Source organism: Sorex fumeus, unplaced genomic scaffold (genome assembly GCF_029834395.1).
Source record: "Sorex fumeus unplaced genomic scaffold, SorFum_2.1 ptg000047l, whole genome shotgun sequence".
In the NCBI taxonomy this organism is placed as follows: Eukaryota; Metazoa; Chordata; class Mammalia; order Eulipotyphla; family Soricidae; genus Sorex; species Sorex fumeus.
In genome coordinates this window covers 44,868,379-44,885,882 of record NW_026606104.1, presented here as the reverse complement: position 1 = coordinate 44,885,882, position 17,504 = coordinate 44,868,379, and the positions used below count along the sequence as shown (strand labels likewise).

At 49.1% G+C, this 17,504-nt stretch overlaps 1 protein-coding gene across 1 annotated transcript in view; it reads right to left on the bottom strand.

The window, feature by feature from the left end:
- Window positions 1–795: 795 nt before the first annotated feature.
- Window positions 796–17,504, bottom strand: part of OPRD1 (opioid receptor delta 1) — a 37,517-nt gene continuing 20,808 nt past the window's right edge. Inside the window, exons 2-3 of the mRNA XM_056123304.1 lie at window positions 3,913–4,262; window positions 796–1,384 (exon numbers count right to left, since the gene is read on the bottom strand). Coding sequence (XP_055979279.1) covers window positions 843–1,384; window positions 3,913–4,262 — 892 coding nt within the window. The 3' untranslated portion in view covers window positions 796–842. The remainder of the gene's footprint in view (window positions 1,385–3,912; window positions 4,263–17,504) is intronic.

The window sequence follows — 17,504 nt, the reverse complement described above, 5'->3', positions numbered from 1 at the left end:
GTATTCGATATGCCAAACACAGTAACAACAAGTCTCGCAATAGAGACGTTACTGGGCCCGCTCGAGCAAATCGATGAACAACAGAGGACAGTGCTACAGTGCTACAATGCTACCCAGCAATGTTCCAGGGTAACTGCTGGTCCTGCACTGAGGAATCACTTCTCGCGGTACTTGGAAGACCATACGGGATGCTGGGATCGAACATGGATGGGCCATATGCAAGGCGAGCGCCCTACCAGCTCTCTCTCTTTTCAGGCCTGGCTGTCCTTTTGATCTTGTCCAGGAAGCGGGCCCCCCATCTCTTCACAGAGGCCCAATCTTGCAGCTCAATTTCTAAACTACTCCCCAGCTTCCTGGGTGCCAAGCTGTCGTCTGGTGCCAGGACTCAGGTTGGACCCCACTCCTGCAACCGGCTCCAGCTAGTCTCGGGGGTAGAGCTGGGCCTGGGTGGGGGCCCGTCCACCATGTGGAGACCACGTAGCTGGGTCTAGGTGAAGGGCCCACCTTCGCGCCCTACAGGAGTCACAGCTGTTCGGAACACCTAAGGCCTCGGACAGTGCCCTTGGTCCAGAGTCACTGGCCCAGAGTCCGGCCCGCTTCCAGACCAGGAGGACGAGGAGGTCTGTGCGTCTGCACGGTCCTACAGCGACATCTCAAGCCTGACCCTCCTCCGTGGCCCCGCCTCGCGGGACCCCGCCCCTCCTCGGTCTACCGCGTCATTGGTCCCGCTCCTCCTCGATCCCGCCCATTCACTGACCCCGCCCCATCCATGCCACGCCCCTCCTCGACTGGCCCCGCCCCGTCCGCGGCCCCGGGCTCCCGGACCCCGCTGCCGTGCGCGCTCAGGCGGCCGCGCCGCCGCCGGGGCCTTCGGATGGGCTGCAGGCGGTGACGCGCTCCCGGGCTGTGGTTTCGCGCGCGCGGCTGAAGCTGCCGGGTTGCGCGCGACCGCAGGGCCGGCGGCAGAGCTGGCGGAAGCAGCGCTTGAAGTTCTCGTCGAGGAAGGCGTAGAGCACGGGGTTGAGGCTGCTGTTGGCGTAGCCGAGCGCAATGCACAGGTGCAGCGCGGCCACCACGAACGGGTCGCGGCGGTCAATGTCCACCAGGGTCCAGACGATGACGAAGATGTGGATGGGTGCCCAGCACACCACGAAGGCGCCCACGACCACCAGCACCATGCGCGTGATGCGCCGCAGGCTGCGGTCCTTCTCCTTGGAGCCCGACAGCAGGCGCACGGTGCGCAGGCGCAGCAGCATGAGGCCGTAGCACACGCTGATGATGAGGATGGGCACCACGAAGGCGAAGAGGAACACGCAGATCTTGGTGACCGTGTCCCAGTACCAGCTGGGGCTGGGGAACTGGAGCATGCACACCACAGCGCCGTCTGGGGCGGGGGGCGGAAACAAGCAAAGACAGGTGGTGAGGGGCAGTGTGGCTGCCGAGGTTACCTACCCTCCCACCCCAAATCCCTTCCCCGGCCTTTGTCAGGTCCCGCCTCTTCCTCTCTGGGTTTGCTCAAGCGGACTTTTCCACCGGGATTGTCCTTCTTGGTTTCTGCAATTGATGAAATCCTACTTTCCCGAACGCCCCAGCAGGAGCGACCCTAATCTAGGAGGTCTCCCTTCTCTCTGTCCTCCCAGTCACTTCATAAATTCCCATGTCCATGGATGACAGGAATGAGATAATTTAACCCAAACCCACTGTCAGTCGTTACAGTCAGACTCCCTGCACGTTTCCAGACAAGCTCCAGTGGCAACAATACAACAAAGATTGACTTATTACAAGGTCCTACTATGTTCTCTGACCTTGGGCAATTTATTCTGCTTCTATGAGAGCTGCTGTAAAATGGGACTAGGAACAACAGCTGACTTTCAGGGGTGGATGTGAAGATTTAATGGGCTAATCAGTCATTTTGCACACTGGCCTGGAAGCCCCTGCACTCCAGGGCACAGGGCAGACCCCTGCGGGAATGCAGAGGTCTGGGCCAGGACCACCCTGGCGGCTCATGGCTGCATGCAAGAACTGTCTGGCTGCCAGGCCAGAGCTCAGCGGGGCATTCATGATGGAATGAGCTTGACCACTTCTTAGAGGATGTGGAATCAGACACTGGCTGAATCCTGAGCTTGGCCTCTGGGAATCCCAAGATTAGAATTCTGGCTCTTGAAGGACCTCCCAGGAAACATGAGACAGGAGGATGAGAGAGGGCACTGGGACCCAGAGAGTGGATCTGCAGGATATCAGGCTGGCAGGCCTCTGGGAACTGGTTCAGTCCAATGACTTCATTGTATAGATGGGAGAACCAGGCCTTAGAGGAACAGATCTTGTCCAAAATCACAGAGAACCAATAGTGCTGCAGACACACCTGGGAGAGGACGTGTGTGTGTGTGTGTGTGTGTGTGTGTGTGTGTGTGTGTTGAGTAGGCTCCAGCAGGGCTGCAGTTAATGGCCCATGAACAGACAGCTGACAATGAGGAATGGGGCTCAGCTGCTGAGTCAAAGCCAATAATCAGTATTGGGGCTCTCTGCTTCAAAGGGTCAAGTATGACCAAGAAGCTTCCCAGCAACCCTGTTTCCCTCTCCCACCTCCCAGCCTCCACAAACCTCCTATTCAGTGGCTACTGGTGCACCGGGAGCCTTGGGTTCTAAGCCACGTTTCATCTAATGACCAATAGTGTAACCTTAAGTCAACCACCAAGCCTCTCTGAGTCTTGGTTTTCTGAAAGCAAAGGAGGAAGGAGTCTGTGCCTTTATCCCACAGGTTTCATCAATAAAAGCTACTGTTTAGTGAGTCTTGGCTCTGAGTCAGTCCTTGTGCTAAGTGTTTTACGCATTTCATCTTCTCAACACCCCACAATATAATGTGGCTCCGATAGGTTAATTGGTGACCTGTGTCTTTCAGCTTGCTAAATGATTTTCCTTACATCCCTATGCAAGATGAAGCCACAAGAGTAGTGATTACCAGGGAAAAAAAAGGGCTGTTCCATTAAAAGCATTGGTGCTTTCTCACTGCTTCCCCTACAGAGTCACCTGCTGGCCAGCTGTCACAGTGAAGGACTCCAAAGCAGTGTTTAGAACGAGGTCCTTGTATGAATGTGTGGAATAGCACTTGGCTTCCTCTTATACTGGGCTGTGATGTGCGTGTAAAGACACCGAGCTTTGGAGACTGCCAGCTACAAGTTCCCTAATGAACTCAGGAACTTATTCTAATAATTACCACTTCACTCTAAAGACAGTGACCATTTAGCAGAGGAAATGCGCCTGCATTCCCTGTAAGGCATTCTCTAGATTCCCATTACTCAAATGGGGATCAGGTGACCTCCTGTGCACCTCTAGGAGATTCCAAAGAGCCACAGGTGAAATTGAATCAATATCAACAGGGAGAGGAGTCACAGCACGAGATGATAGGGCCAACTGGTAGGACAAGGGGGGGTTACAGGAAGGAAACAAGATTGGAAAGGGACCACAGCTGGGAAAAGGTTGAGAAATGCTACTCTAGGCTATGGACTTTGGCATTCACAGTCCCTGGTTTTCAAGCTGGGTAGAAAAGGGTGTGGGATGGGGCTACAAGTACTATGGTCTTCATGGATTACTGATCGTGACCCCTCACATCACTGGCCATCCATCCCTCTTGCTTTGTGTTAGTCATCCACATGCTACTGGCCAGCTGCATCTTTAATTCAACGTTCTTACAATGCATCCGTAGATGTCTTTGACCCAGCAATTTATAGGAAAAAGTTTTCTACTCCTTGGCTACCCATAATCCCATGACCAGCCATCTACTGTCATTGACCAGCCATCTGCATGTTCACTGGCATATTATCAACACCCACCCTGGCAGTGGCCTGTAAATGCAGAACCACATGCTTCCTACTATAGCGAGTGACCAGCGCCCAGACTGCCCTGGGAACTCACCCCGGTGTCGGGTCACAGCCATGACCATGATGGGTACGCCAACCCCAGAGGCCAGGACCCAGATGCAGATGTTGATCAGTTTGGCCTTGGCAGGGGTGCGGAAGTCCAGGGCCTTGACTGGATGGCAGACAGCAATGTAGCGGTCAACACTCATCATGGTGAGTGTGAAGATGCTGGTGAACATATTGTAGTAGTCAATGGAGAGCACAGCCTTGCAGAGAAATTCCCCGAAAGGCCATGTCTGCATCAGGTACTTGGCACTTTGGAAAGGGAGCGTGCTGGTGGCTAATGCATCGGCCAGGGCCAGATTGAAGATGTAGATATTGGTGGCTGTCTTCATCTTAGTGTACCTTAAAAGGAAGCACATGAAAAAATTGTTGCGTTTTGCAGAGTTCAGTTTCACAGGAGACTCAGGGAGGTGAAATGATTTAGCCAAGGTCACATAAAAGGGGAAGCAGAGGTGGAGCTAGAATTCTGTACTATCCAATTCAGCTTCATTCCTTTATACTCTGTCTTTGGTATAAGGGAGCTTAGGGAAGTCATCTTCTGAGAATGATACACTTCGAGAAAAACAGTATGGTGAAAGAAGAAAACTGTTGCTGGAGAAAGAGCACAGGGGTTCTGTGTGTGTGTTTGGGGGGCACACTCAATGATGCTCAGAAGTTACCCCTGGCTCTGTACTCAGGAATCACTCCTGGTGGGCTTGGGGGGATCCTATGGGATTCCAGGGATCGAACCAGGATCGGCAAGGCAAGCACCCTACCTGATGTACTATGGCTCCAGCCCCAAGGGTTGTTTTTTTTTTTAAACGTGGTCAATCCTGGTTTGAATCCCCAGCATTACATCTGGTCCCTGAGCACCACCAGGAATCATTCCTGAGCACAGAGCACAGGGCAAATGGCAGAACCAAGGGAGAACTTAAACCCCTGCCTCCCAGCCCAGTGCTCTCGAAACTCCTCTGCCAGGGTAAGACCTCTAGAACCCTCCATCCTCCACACATCATCCATCCCGGCACACAGGACAAATGTTGTCTCTGGATTCCAAATGAATGACCAGCAAAGGGCGTATGTTCAAGAGGTGACTGGTTTCTTCAGTTCAAAAAAAAGAAAGGACTCGCTCACTGTCCTCTAGGCCCGCATCTGTCCTGCTCCCTCCCAGAATAGCTGTCATTTGCCCCGGGGTTGGGAAGTTTTGCTGGGAGACAGCAGAATTGCACGTCTCTGGTCTCGGGAAGTCTGTCTTCAGCGGGCTGCGGTTGCGAGTTGCCGGATCCCAGCTGTGTGGGAGGCGGTCTCAACCCCACAGCTGACTCGGCTCATTTCACTTCTTTTTACTCTGAACAATTAGAGGCTGTTCTTTGCCTGCTATTTTGATTTGTAAAGGATCCTTCCATTCCGGAGAGGACTAGGGAGTGCTGGGAAGGAGGTGATGAAGCTGCCGTGAGTCCAAGCAGGACGGAGAGGTACAGTTCTGCCAGACTGGGCGTGGGGCTCCTTTCCACACACAGTTCCCCTCAGCTCACCCACGCTTAGCCCTGGCTGTCCTATGGGTCTACTCACACGTGTCATGTTGTTTGCCTGCTCTCACTTCCCAAAGTCTCCCACAGGCCACAAAGATCCCCACTTGCTCCCTGGGTCTCTCAGGCATCTGATTCCAGAACCTTCCTCTTGACAGATATGTGCTCCCCATACACAGGCTCTGTTATTCCCTGGCCAGCCTGTCCCCACCTTAGGGCCGCTCCGTGGCAGCTCTGTCCCAGTGTGGCATGGCTTGCTCTTTCACTTAATTCAGGACTCAATGTAAATGCTACTTCCTCAGAGAGGTGACACCCAATCTACAGGACCCCTCTCCCCAGCTTCACTTCCGTCTCCTTACACTGCCTTTTGAGGGGGATGGGGGTGAAGACTTGGGGGTCACACCCAGTAGTACTCAGGGGCTATTTCCAGCTCCGTGCTCTGGAGAGATTTCAGGCAATGCTCAATGGATCATGGTGCTGGGGGCTCAAGCCAGGGTCAACAGAATGCACAACGAACACCTGACCTATTGCTGAAGGCAGAGGACATTGGTCACTCTATTTGGGAGGGGGGGGCAGAGGTCACACCTGGTGAAGCTTGGGGCTATTCTCAGTTCTCAGGGGATCCTGCAGGGCTGGGACTCAGAAACCAGCTCTCACTGCTCCTCTGGCCCACTGTGTCCAGTCTGTGTTCCTGCCCCCTCGGGCCTGCCAACAATGAACTGCACAGACATTCACTGAATGAATGCTGTAGTCCAGGCCTCACCATCAGTTCCACGGAGAACCATCCAAGGAGCTTCTCCCAGCAGCTTATCATCCAGTTAGTCAGGGTACTCCCAATAAAAGACACGTTTGCTCAGGACGTTCCAGGGTGCACAACCTTCTACTCCCCACTGTCTCCTGAATAAAACCTGACTCCTCAGACTGACATTCCATCCATCTGGCTTCTGCCTGCATGTCTTCCCATGTCCAGTCTATCTGAACTTCCTCAGACATTCAGTTTGAATGCCTGCCCTCTGAAGACACTGGAAAGATTTGGTCAGAATCGTAGCTAACCATGTCTCCATATCCAGCTTTGTCTGAAATGTTCTCCCTGCCAATGGAATAGGACTGCACAGTTTAAGGCTCCATGGAGAGGGGGCTGGAACGATAGTACAGCACTTAGGGTGTTTGCCTTTCATGAAGCCGACCCAAGAGTAAGTCCTGAGCTTGAGCACCACTTGGTACAGCTAAAAAACAAAATAATTAAAAATAGAAGCCATAATATAAGTTCATTAACGGACATGATCCAAAGACTCACAAATAAACCTCAGAAAAGAGCAACACACTTCAGAGCTGCCTCCTCACCTCGTGACAAACTGACTTCATCCAGGGTCCTTGGAGCAGAGCAGATGAGTCCCTCTGCCTGCCCCAGAAGAGCCACAGCAGCCCAAAACCTCCAAAACCCAGTCGCTGCCATGCTCGCAGCCGATCTTCACAGATTCAGGATGAGCCCTCATGAACAAGAATGAATCTGCTGAAAAACCCGGGTACGCGGGTTTTGTGACTGAAATCTCCAGAATCGCATGGGGTCAGGAATGGCCCCCCTCCTCCCATCTCCCTGTGCTTTCAGTAGCCTGGCAGTCATGCCCAGGAACAGCTTCTGGGTGCCATATAAGCTCATTAATGGCCATGATCCAGAGACTCGCAAATAAATCTCAGAACAGAGCAACATTCTACAGAGATGCCAAAATCACCATTTAGTTAAACACTTAACTCCAGCTCTATCACCTTATTTAAAATTTCAGAATTCCTGGAAAATCCTCATACTTTATGCCACTGATGTACCAAGACCACATTTGATAGGGTGTAGAGCAGAATTCAACTCATCTTGATTAAAAATATATACATGTATACATAGATATGTATATATTTATATGATAGCACACATGGCTCAACCTGTAACAACATGTTAGTGATCTCTTATACACGAACTTAATGGCTCCAAGATGAGATACAATTACCTTTCAAAGGAAAAATACACTTTCCTTTAAGAAAAGCTTTTTGGATCTTTTTTAGTGGTTTATTCATAACAAGCAATACAAAATAAATTATTTAGCATCTGCCTTTGGGGCACGTTTGGGTGGTGGTGGGAAAATTCAAAATAATGATAGTAGAAAGGTGTAATGGTGGTTGGATTACTGTTGAAATATTGAATGTAATAAATTATTGTAAACAAAGTTATAAAAATAGAATTTTTAAAAAAGGGGCTGGAAGAGTTATACAGTGGGTAAGGTGCTTCCCTTGGGGACACCCAGCCCTGCTTCAATCCCAGTATCCCATATGGTCCCCAGAACACCACGAGGAATGATTCCTGAGTGCAGAGCCAGGAGTGATCCTTGAGTGTAGAGCTGGGACTAATGTCTGACCACCACTAGGTGTGAGCCTGGCAAGCTACCCGTGATGTATTCGATATGCCAAACACAGTAACAACAAAATCTCCAATGGAGACATTACTGGGCCCGCTCGAGCAAATCGATCCAAATACCAAATAATAATAAGAAGAAGAACAACAACAAATAAAGCACCATGGAGTGACCTAGTGGAAATGGCAGCCCCTGCGCTCCCCTTCCTCCCTCCCTCCCCTGCCTACTTCCCCAAGGCAGCCATTTCTCGTGTTTGAAGCTTCTAATATTATCTCCATAGTTCTAACTAAGCTGAAGTGCTATTTCTTGATTTACCAATTTCACAGTGTCTCTTGAAGTCTGCATTCAGTGAAGCCAGGCTCTGGGGCTATAACAGTCCCAAATCTCAGCGGTGCCAATCCCTAATCTCCATGCTTTATCACAATAAAGCTCTCCTTGTCTCCCTTGCCAAGGCTATTCGGAGTCCCTGGGAAGCAACTCCAGCCTGCTTCCAACTGGGGGCTCTGCTCTTTCCCTGACTGAGGCTTCCAGATCACCACTAAGGGAGAAGAAATAGCCAGAAGGTCAGTTTAGCACTTTCTCCTGCACCTGATGACCTCAGCCAGTCGTGGGGCCCCATTGGGTGGGGCTCAGGAGACCATATGGTATACAGGAAGCTGTGAGGCTGGGGGGATGGGGGACTTGATATCACTGACCACTAGCAACATTCCCCACAACTTCATACTATGGTAGAGGAAGATGAACTCTGTGTGTGTGTGTGTGTGTGTGTGTGTGTGTGTGTGTGTGTGTGTGTCTTTTTGGGTCACACTCAGTGAAGCACAGGAATTACTCCTGGCTCTGCACTCAGGAATTACCCCTGGCGGTGCTCAGGGGACCATATGAGCTGCTGAGAATCGAACCCGGGTCGGACGCATGCAAGGCAAACGTTCTACCCACTGTGTCATTGCTCCAACCCTGGAAGATGAACTCTTATACCACCCAGTTCCCTCTTTCCAGCCTCCCAATATGGTTCCACGGTCCACGGTCCTCCCGTTGTTCATCAATTCGCTCAAGCGGGCCCAGTAACGTCTTCATCATGAGACTTCTGGTTACTGTGTCTGGCATATCGAATACGTCACGGGTAGCTTGCCAGGCTCTGCCGTGCGGGCGAGATACTCTCGGTAGCTTGCCGGGCTCTCTGAGAGGGGCAGAGGAATCGAACTCGGGTTGGCCATGTTGGCCGCTTGTAAGGCAAATGCCCTACCGCTGTGCTATCGCTCCAGCCCCTCCAATATGGTTAGTGCACAATACACAATCTGGGGGTTAAATTCATATTTAGGATTTGTTTAAGGTGTTTACATTCTTAGGACTTAACAAATACTCTTCACTGCTAAGCCACAGTGGTATGCTATAATTACATGTATTTCCAAGTACAGATTTGATTTTCCCTGAAGTTAACAATGGCCCCTTTTCCCATTTGCTGGGTGGGTGTACACATGACTGTATCTCTTCAGCCCTCCACCCCATCCAGCGGCCCTGTGAAACGCCTTCCCCACACAGTTGCAGAATCTGGGTTCTCAGTCTTTCCAGTGCCCGCCCCCACTCCCATCTCCTCTCTCTCCTGGCTGGAACCTTCTGCTGGCAAGGCTTTTCTTTCTTTCTTTTACTAATTTTTCACTTGCTTTTGTTGTTGCTTTTGTTTTTGGGCCACACCTGGTGAGGCTCAGGGGCTAATCGTGGCCCTGCACTCAAGAATTTCTCCTAGAGGTGTTCGAGGGATCATATGGGTTGGTGGGTTAACTGCATGCAAGGCAAGTGCCCTCCCTACCCACTGTACTATCTCTCCGGCTCCTCTATTTTTGGGTTGGGCTCCCCCCCCCCCTCCAGAGCTCAGGGATTAATCCTGGCTCTGTGCTCAGGGATCACTATTGGTGGGCTTGGGAGACCATATGGGGTGCTGGGGAATGAAACTAAGTTGGCAGTATGCAAAGCAAACACCTTAACTACTGTATTATTTCTCTGATCTCTTGGGCACTGTGGTTTACAAACTATTAGCAGGATTTCATGCATGGATTCCAGCACCATACCCTCCACCCAGGGTTTCCCTCCACCACTGCCCCAGGTCCCTCGCCCACTGTCTCCTACCCCCTTGGTAAACTCCCGACTGGAGACAAGATTTCCGTTTCTGTTGCCTGTGGGCACTTGTTGTTCCCCTATTCTCTCCTTGCATAGCCCGCACATGCGAGAGATAGCTCTGCGGCTGCTCTCCTGACTCCACTCAGCATCGTATCTGCAGCTCCACCAACATGGCAGCAAATTTAATGATCTCATGTTTTTCTTATAACTGAATACTCCATTGCACATATGTACCATAGTTTCTCTTTTTTTCTTTTTATTTATTCATCTATTTTCAAATGCCCATCCCTCCACCAGTGCCCATTTCCCACCACCACGGATCCCAGTATCCCTCCCACCCCCCCAACCCCCCCATCCCACCCTGCCTCTGTGGCAGGGCATTCCCCTTTGTTTTCTCTCTCTCCTTTTGGGTGTTGTGGTTTGCAAAACAGTTAAGCCTGATTTTCAGGGAGAAATGTTGGATGATTTACTTTCCATTGATCACTCATGCAGCCACGCGGTTCGGAAAAAATGTCCTGGTACCCGCATGCCAGAGCTATGCTTGTAAAAGCTCATGGTCACCGGGGTTCCATTTGGAGAAGGCGGGACAGCAGCACCTACCACATCAGGGACCTCCCGCTGATATCAGCTCTGTTTGGGACCTGGAGCATTCTCCGGGAGCTGTGGGGCCCTCCAGCCGGTTTTCTTCTTTGTTGCTGTGTGCTGTAAAATGGCGCTAGGGGGTGAGTTGTGTGTGTGACTTCCGGAATCAGAGGTTGCCTGGGAGCTGGAGCGGCTCCATTGCAGTTGGGAAAAAATGTCCTGGTACCTGCATGCCAGAGCTATGCTTGTAGAAGCTCATGGTCACCGGGGTTCCATCTGGAGAAGGCGAGTACCATAGTTCCTTTATCTAATCATGTGATCTTATAATATGTAAGGGTTAGATTGCAGTTTTGCTCTTTTTTCACATACTCCTTTGGTTTAAGAAATGCCTTCTTTACTGTGCTGTTATCATGGTGGGAAAGTTGGAAATACTAATCAGGTAGCTAGAGGCAGGAATCTCTGAATCACCCATTCTGGGAAACAGACAAAGATGAGTAGGTCACAAATCATTGGGGCCGGAGTGACAGTACAGCAGGCAGGGCACTTGCCTTGCACACAACCTACCCAGGTTCTATCCCTGGCTTCTGGTATGGTCCCTTGAACCCTACCAGGAGTGATCCCTGAGCACAGACCCAGGAGAAAGTCCTGACACCGCTGTGTGTGGCCCAGAAACAAACAAAAAAGCATAAAGCTAACCAGAACAGAAGAGCCAGACCAATCTGGCTACCTAGGCAAGGCAAAGGAGGGGACCATAGGAACAATAAATGTCCCTCTAAAACAGAAAGTACCAGCACAAAAATTCCTAGCAACTGGGTCTCCTTGCTAATGCCCTCTATGTAGTCCTCCCACAGGGTGAACTGTGACAGAGTAACCAAACGAAAAATCTCTATTTTTATGCCCTTCTCTTTGTCTCATCATTGCTATGATGACCAGAAAAACTCCTAAAAAAGGTGTTCTGAACCCCTACCCAGCAATTTCAGAAGACTGCCTAGTTGTGGTCCGTTTGACGTTAAATGGTTAAATCCCCATGCTTTTAGCCTAAAGATGGTTTCAGTGTGATTAAGAGAACGCTTGGACACTTGGATCACTTCCAGGTTTTGGCCATTATGAATAGTGCTGCAATGAGCATAGGAGTGCAGATGGTTTTTCTGAATTGAGTTTATGAATCCTAGGGATAGATGTTCAGTAGTGAAATTGTTAGATTATATGAAAGCTCAATTTTTAGTTTCTTGAGAAGTGTCCATATTGTTTTCCAAAAAGACAGGACCAGTCAACATTCCCACAGCAGTGAATAAGGGTTCCTTTCCCCTACATTCACACCAGGGTAGATTTTGGGGGAAAGGGACCCTCATTCACTGGTTTTGTTCTTTGTGATGTATGCCAGTCTCACTGGTGTGAGCTGATATCTCACTGTTGTTTTGATTTGTATTTCCCTGAGGATAAGTGATACAAAGTATTTTTTTCATATGCCTTTTGGTCATCTTTATTCTTTTTTGAGCAAGTTTCTGTTCCTCTCTTTGCCCCATTTTTTGATGGGGTTGTATGTTTTTTTTATAGAGTTCTACTAGGCGCTAGTAGAACTATCTTGATTTATGCCCTCATTTTAGTGGAAGACAACCTCTCCTCACTACTTAAGAAAGGACATATAGCAAGTAAAAATGTATTTTACTTTGCATGTCTAAAAAATGTCCTTTCTCTACTCTCATTTCTGATTTTCTCTTTTTTTTTCTTTATAGTGGCAGGGGATGTTTTTGTTTTTGGACCACACCCAGATAGGCTGAGAGCTTAACTCATGGCTTTGTGCTCAGAGGTCACTCTTGGCAGGATTCTTTGGGGACCGGGGATTGAACCCTGGTCAGTGGTGTGAAAGGCAAGTGCTCTACCTGCTGTACTATCACTCTAGCCTCAACTTCTTCTTTCTTTGACTGCACAGGAAACATTATTTGGAACTCATCTTCTATTTGAATTCTGTAAGCATGCTTCCCTCATTCCCAGCACCCAGGGTTGCCAGGAGGAACCTAGAATTATAATTTCTGCTTTTGCCCCCTTAACTTAGACTCTGTCTGAGAGACGAGCCTTGCAGGCTCTTTCACTCTGATTTGGTTCTCGAGAATGAAGTTTTGTGTCTTCCTGGATAAATCACATCGTTTAAGAATCATTTCCTTCCCACAGCTTTCTCTGGAAACCCTGGAAATTCTATTAGATATTTGGCCTCCTCTAATTTTCTTTATTTCTTTTTTTTTAATTCCACACTAATATATTCTGCTTCATTTGGCTATTGTTCCAATTTCATGTTGCTTCATATACTTTGGTCTGAGTCATGGGCATAAACATATTTGGGGGAGCATAGCCCTATTTCAGACATTTGTTTTCCTCAAATCTTTGTTCATGTTGTTTTGTATACAGTTACCTTAAAAGAAAATGTAGACAGTAGTCAAAATTCTTTTCTATTTCACAGACAGAAAAATACTCCAGCTTTAAATTTTCCTGATTAGTCTTTTTATTTTTTAATTTCATTTTAATTTTAACCAAAACTGTATGTTCGTTTCCTTTTAAAGGCCAAAGGAACGCCTACATTCCTCTGGGGTGCCTCACCTCACCTTACCTTTCTCCAGTCTTTTTACTTCTTTATCATTTGGAGGAAAGGGCTTCCCACTCCTGGGTGGGGTGTGATGCTGCTGGGGTGGGGTGCATTGTCTAGGGGGCCGTGTTGTGTGAGATAGAACCCAGAGCCTTGCTCATGCAGGACACAGACTTTATATTTGGGTGGGGAGGCACACGCAGTGATGCTCAGGGGTTACTCCTGGCTCTGCACTCCAGAATCACTCCTCACTGTTCTTAGGGGACCATATGGGATGCTGGGAGTTGAACCCAGATGATGTGCAAGGCAAGTGCCCTGTCTGCTGTACTGTCACTATAGCCCCAGCCCCTGGACTTTATCTTGAGATGTTTCCCTAACCCTATTTGCCTGAATTTTTTAGCAGGCTTCCTCTGGTAAGTTCACCTCTTAGCAGCTTATTTTATAATTTACTTCCCCGATATATTTTATTTCTCTTTTGATTTTTTTTGGGGGGGGTTATTCTACCTAGAGGTGCTTGAACCATGCCACTGGATTCCGCGCCAGGCTGTGGGGCGGGTGAGAGCCCTCCCCACCCCCAAGGGATCAAGCCCCGGCAGCCGACCTCCACTACCCAACCACCACCACGCTCCAAGCCACTTTCCGTGAAGCAGCCGCACAACACATTATAAGGCACTTCTTACCCATTTTCCACAATTACTACACTATATCTGATAGGGTTCAGACAGTAGGCAACAAATCATAAAGAAAAATATCTAAATATATGCCACTCAGAGAGCCCAGCAAGCTACCGAGAGTATCCCGCCCGCATGGGCAGAGCCTGGCAAGCTCCCAGTAGCCCAAATACAGTAATGACAACAGGTCTCATTCCCCTGACCCTGAAAGAGCCTCCAATCGTTGGGAAAAGACGAGTAAGAAGAGGCTGATAAAATCTCAGGGTTGGGAGGAATAGAGACGTTACTGGCGCCTGATCGAGTAATTCGACAATCAACGAGATGACAGTGACAGAGGTGTTTGGAAGACTACACAGAATGCTGGGGATTAAACCTAGGCCTGCCATGTTCCTCCAATTTTCTTGTCTCTTCTTTTTTATTTCTTCCTTTAATTTTTTGGTCTTTCAGGGACATCTTTCTGAAAATTTCCATGTTCTTTTCTTTTCTTTCTTTTTTTTTTTGAGTCACCATGAGCTACAATTACAAAACTTTCATGTTTGAATTTCAGTCATAAAATGATCAAACGGGGCTGGAGCAATAGCACAGCGGGCAGGGCATTTGCCTTGCAAGCGGCCAACATGGCCGATCCAAGTTCGATTCCTCCGCCCCTCTCGGAGAGCCCAGCAAGCTACTGAGAGTATCTCGTCCACACGGCAAAGCCTGGCAAGCTACCCCTGACATATTCGATATGCCAAACACAGTAACAAGTGTCACAATGGAGACATTACTGGGCCCACTCGAGCAAATCGATGAACAATGGGAGGACAGTGACAGTGACAGTGCTCTCAGGTTTATTTTCCCGAATCGTCCCTTTCCTTATTATTCCCTATATAGCACCTTATTTCATGATACAACATATTCTCTTATCTCTGAGGAGGCTGATCTTTGCTTTATTATTTTGTTTTAGCTCTAGAGTTGTGTATTTGCTCCAGACGTTTCTGTCTGTCTGCTTTGGTCTCCCTCTTTTCCTGGATGCTTCCTTCAAATACCTGGTGGGGGCTGGAGTGGTAGTACAGCAGGTAGGGAGCTTGCCTTGTACAGGGCCGATACGGGTTCAGTTTCCAGCACCCCATATGGTCCCCAGCATTGCCAGGAGTGAACCCTGAGCATCATTGGGTGTGTGCCCCACAGTGATACTTGGCTAAAGGCTGGTCTGTGAAGCTCTCACTCGAAGCTGTGGGTGTGGGGGATGTGCTGTCCACAGGTGAGCTGCACTGTGGGGCACTGAGGTGGACCCGCCTGTAATGCGGACCCCCCTCTATAAATCAGAGCCAGCATGGCTTCTCTGGAGCCGTCTGAAGAGACTCCACACGTTTCCTAATGAAGGAACATACCTCTGATGATAAAGATTCTGGTCTCAGGGTTAGAAGCGAGAGCTGGGGCTGCTTTTTTCCAACCGACACCCGGCTCTAACCCTTTTTTGGTGAGGTCCCAGCAGTGTGAGCTGACAGCTCAGACCCAGACCCAGTGCTTCTCAGGCCTGCAGCGGCTGGGGTCACTGGGGCCACGCCCAGCACTGCTTTTGGTCCTTTTGATGCTTGGGGATGGAACTAGGGCCCCATGCTTGCAGAGTCCGGCCTCCCCATAAGTCAGCTTCCTGGCTTCTCTGCCCTTTCTATTCTGCTGCTTCCAAACTCATAGTTACATTTCTTCTTTCTTCGAAGTTTCTACTCCACTAAAGCAAACCTCTGGCCAGGGGTTGGGGAGAGGGCACAGGGCATAAGGCACTGGCCTTTCAAGAAGCTGACCCCCGTTTGATCCCTGGAATTGGACAGGGGCACCTGAGCCTTGCCAGATGTGACCTCTGAGCACAGAGACAATAATTGTCCCTGAACACCACTGGGTGTGGTCACAAACAAGAAACAAACAAAAATCTCCATGTACAAGCCACAGAATGTCCGGCAGCACCGGAATCCCAATCTGGGCCTTCCCGCCTCTGAAACTGTGGGAAAATTTATTTCTGTGGCCCGAGCCCTTCTGTTCCCTTGGTGCCATTTAGCGCAGCTCAAGGTAAGTCAGGGTGACATTTCTGCCAGTTTGGGAAGGATGAGTAAATCTCAGCTGTGCAGGGAAGGGCCGATTTTACTCATGTGCAGCCTCCCACTCAGGGACAGGGTGCAATGACCTACAGAAGGTCACGAGGCAGGTGCGACTGCAGCATGGTGAGGCCTGGGGGAGTGCAGGAGAGGTGGTGGGGGGCTATGGCCTGAGTCGGGAAAGGCTTGGATTCTATTTGGTGTGGAATAACAAGCCATCAGAGATCATCTTAGTTGTGTGTGTGTGTGTGTGTGTGTGTGTGTGTGTGTGTGTGTGTGTGTCAGGGGTAGACTTGGGCCATATTCAACGGTACTCAGGGATGTATCACAGTATCCCAACCCATTGAGGTCTCTCTGAAGCCCCACTATAAGAAATTTTATTTTTCGGTGGGGGAGGGGGTTAGCCACAGTTGATCACACCCAACTGTGTTCAGGGCTTACTCCTAGATCTGTGCTCAGCGGACCATATGCAGTGCTAGGATTTGAACCTGGGTCACAGCTTTAGCCTCAGATGAGGCAAGTACCTTAACCTTGGTACTATCTCTCTGGCCCACTCTTAGAAATTTCATTTGTTAGTCAGAAATTTTGTTTGTTGGTTTTGTTTTGAATAAACCCAATTGTATTCAGGATTTATTCCTGGTTCTGTGAGAAAGGATCATTCTTGGCAGTGCTCAAGGATTAAGCCAGGTTCATCTGCATGCAAGGCAAGTGTACTATTTATCCAGCCCCACCATTAGAGACTTTAATCAGGTCTGGGAGGGATGGGGATTGATTTAGGTGTCTGTTTACTTGTTTAAGGCTCACTCCAACCTCAGTGAGGCTGGTAGATGAGGGGTACAAGAGGAGTGTGCAAGAAACTGAACTTTCTAGAGAATGAGGCTGTTTAGGCTACTCTCTAACATCTTACTGTTGGTCTTTAATTTTTTAATTCTCTTTTTCTGGGGCCAGAGCGATAGTACAGCAGTACAGATAGTATAGCAGGAGCAGGTAGGGTGCTTGCTTTGCATGTGGCCAACATGGGGTGGATCCCCAGCATTCTATATGGCTCCCCAAGCCCAGTCAAGTGTTATCCATGGGCACAGAATGAGGAGTCAGTCCTGAGCACTGCCAAATGTGGCCAAATGTACCCAAAACCCACACCCAACCTCCAATATACCTTTCTCTGTTTCAAAATGTTCTGGAATGATGTTGGATTCTTACCTAACACCATTTACAAAAACACATTCAAAATGGATGAAAGTACAGTTAAAAGATTACTGTGACTCAAGAATGAAAAAGCAAACAAAATGATCAAAATATGGGCAAAGCACTTAAACAGACATTTCTCTAAATTTGTTTGCTTTTCTTTTTTTGGCCACGCCCAGTGGTGTTCAGGACTTACCCCTGGCTCCGTGCTCAGGGATCTCTCCTCATGGGTTCAGGGAACCCTATGGGATGGGGATGCTGGGGATTGAAACACCCTACCTGCCATATTATGCTCTGGCCCCAGGCCAATATTTCTCTAAATTTAAAAAAGGCTTATAAGCACACAAAGAGCTGCTTATCATTAAATGCATAGCACTGTAGCACAGTCCTCCCATTGTTCATGGATTTGCACAAGTGGGCCCAGTAACATCTCCATCGTGAGACTTCTTGTTACTGTGTTTGGCA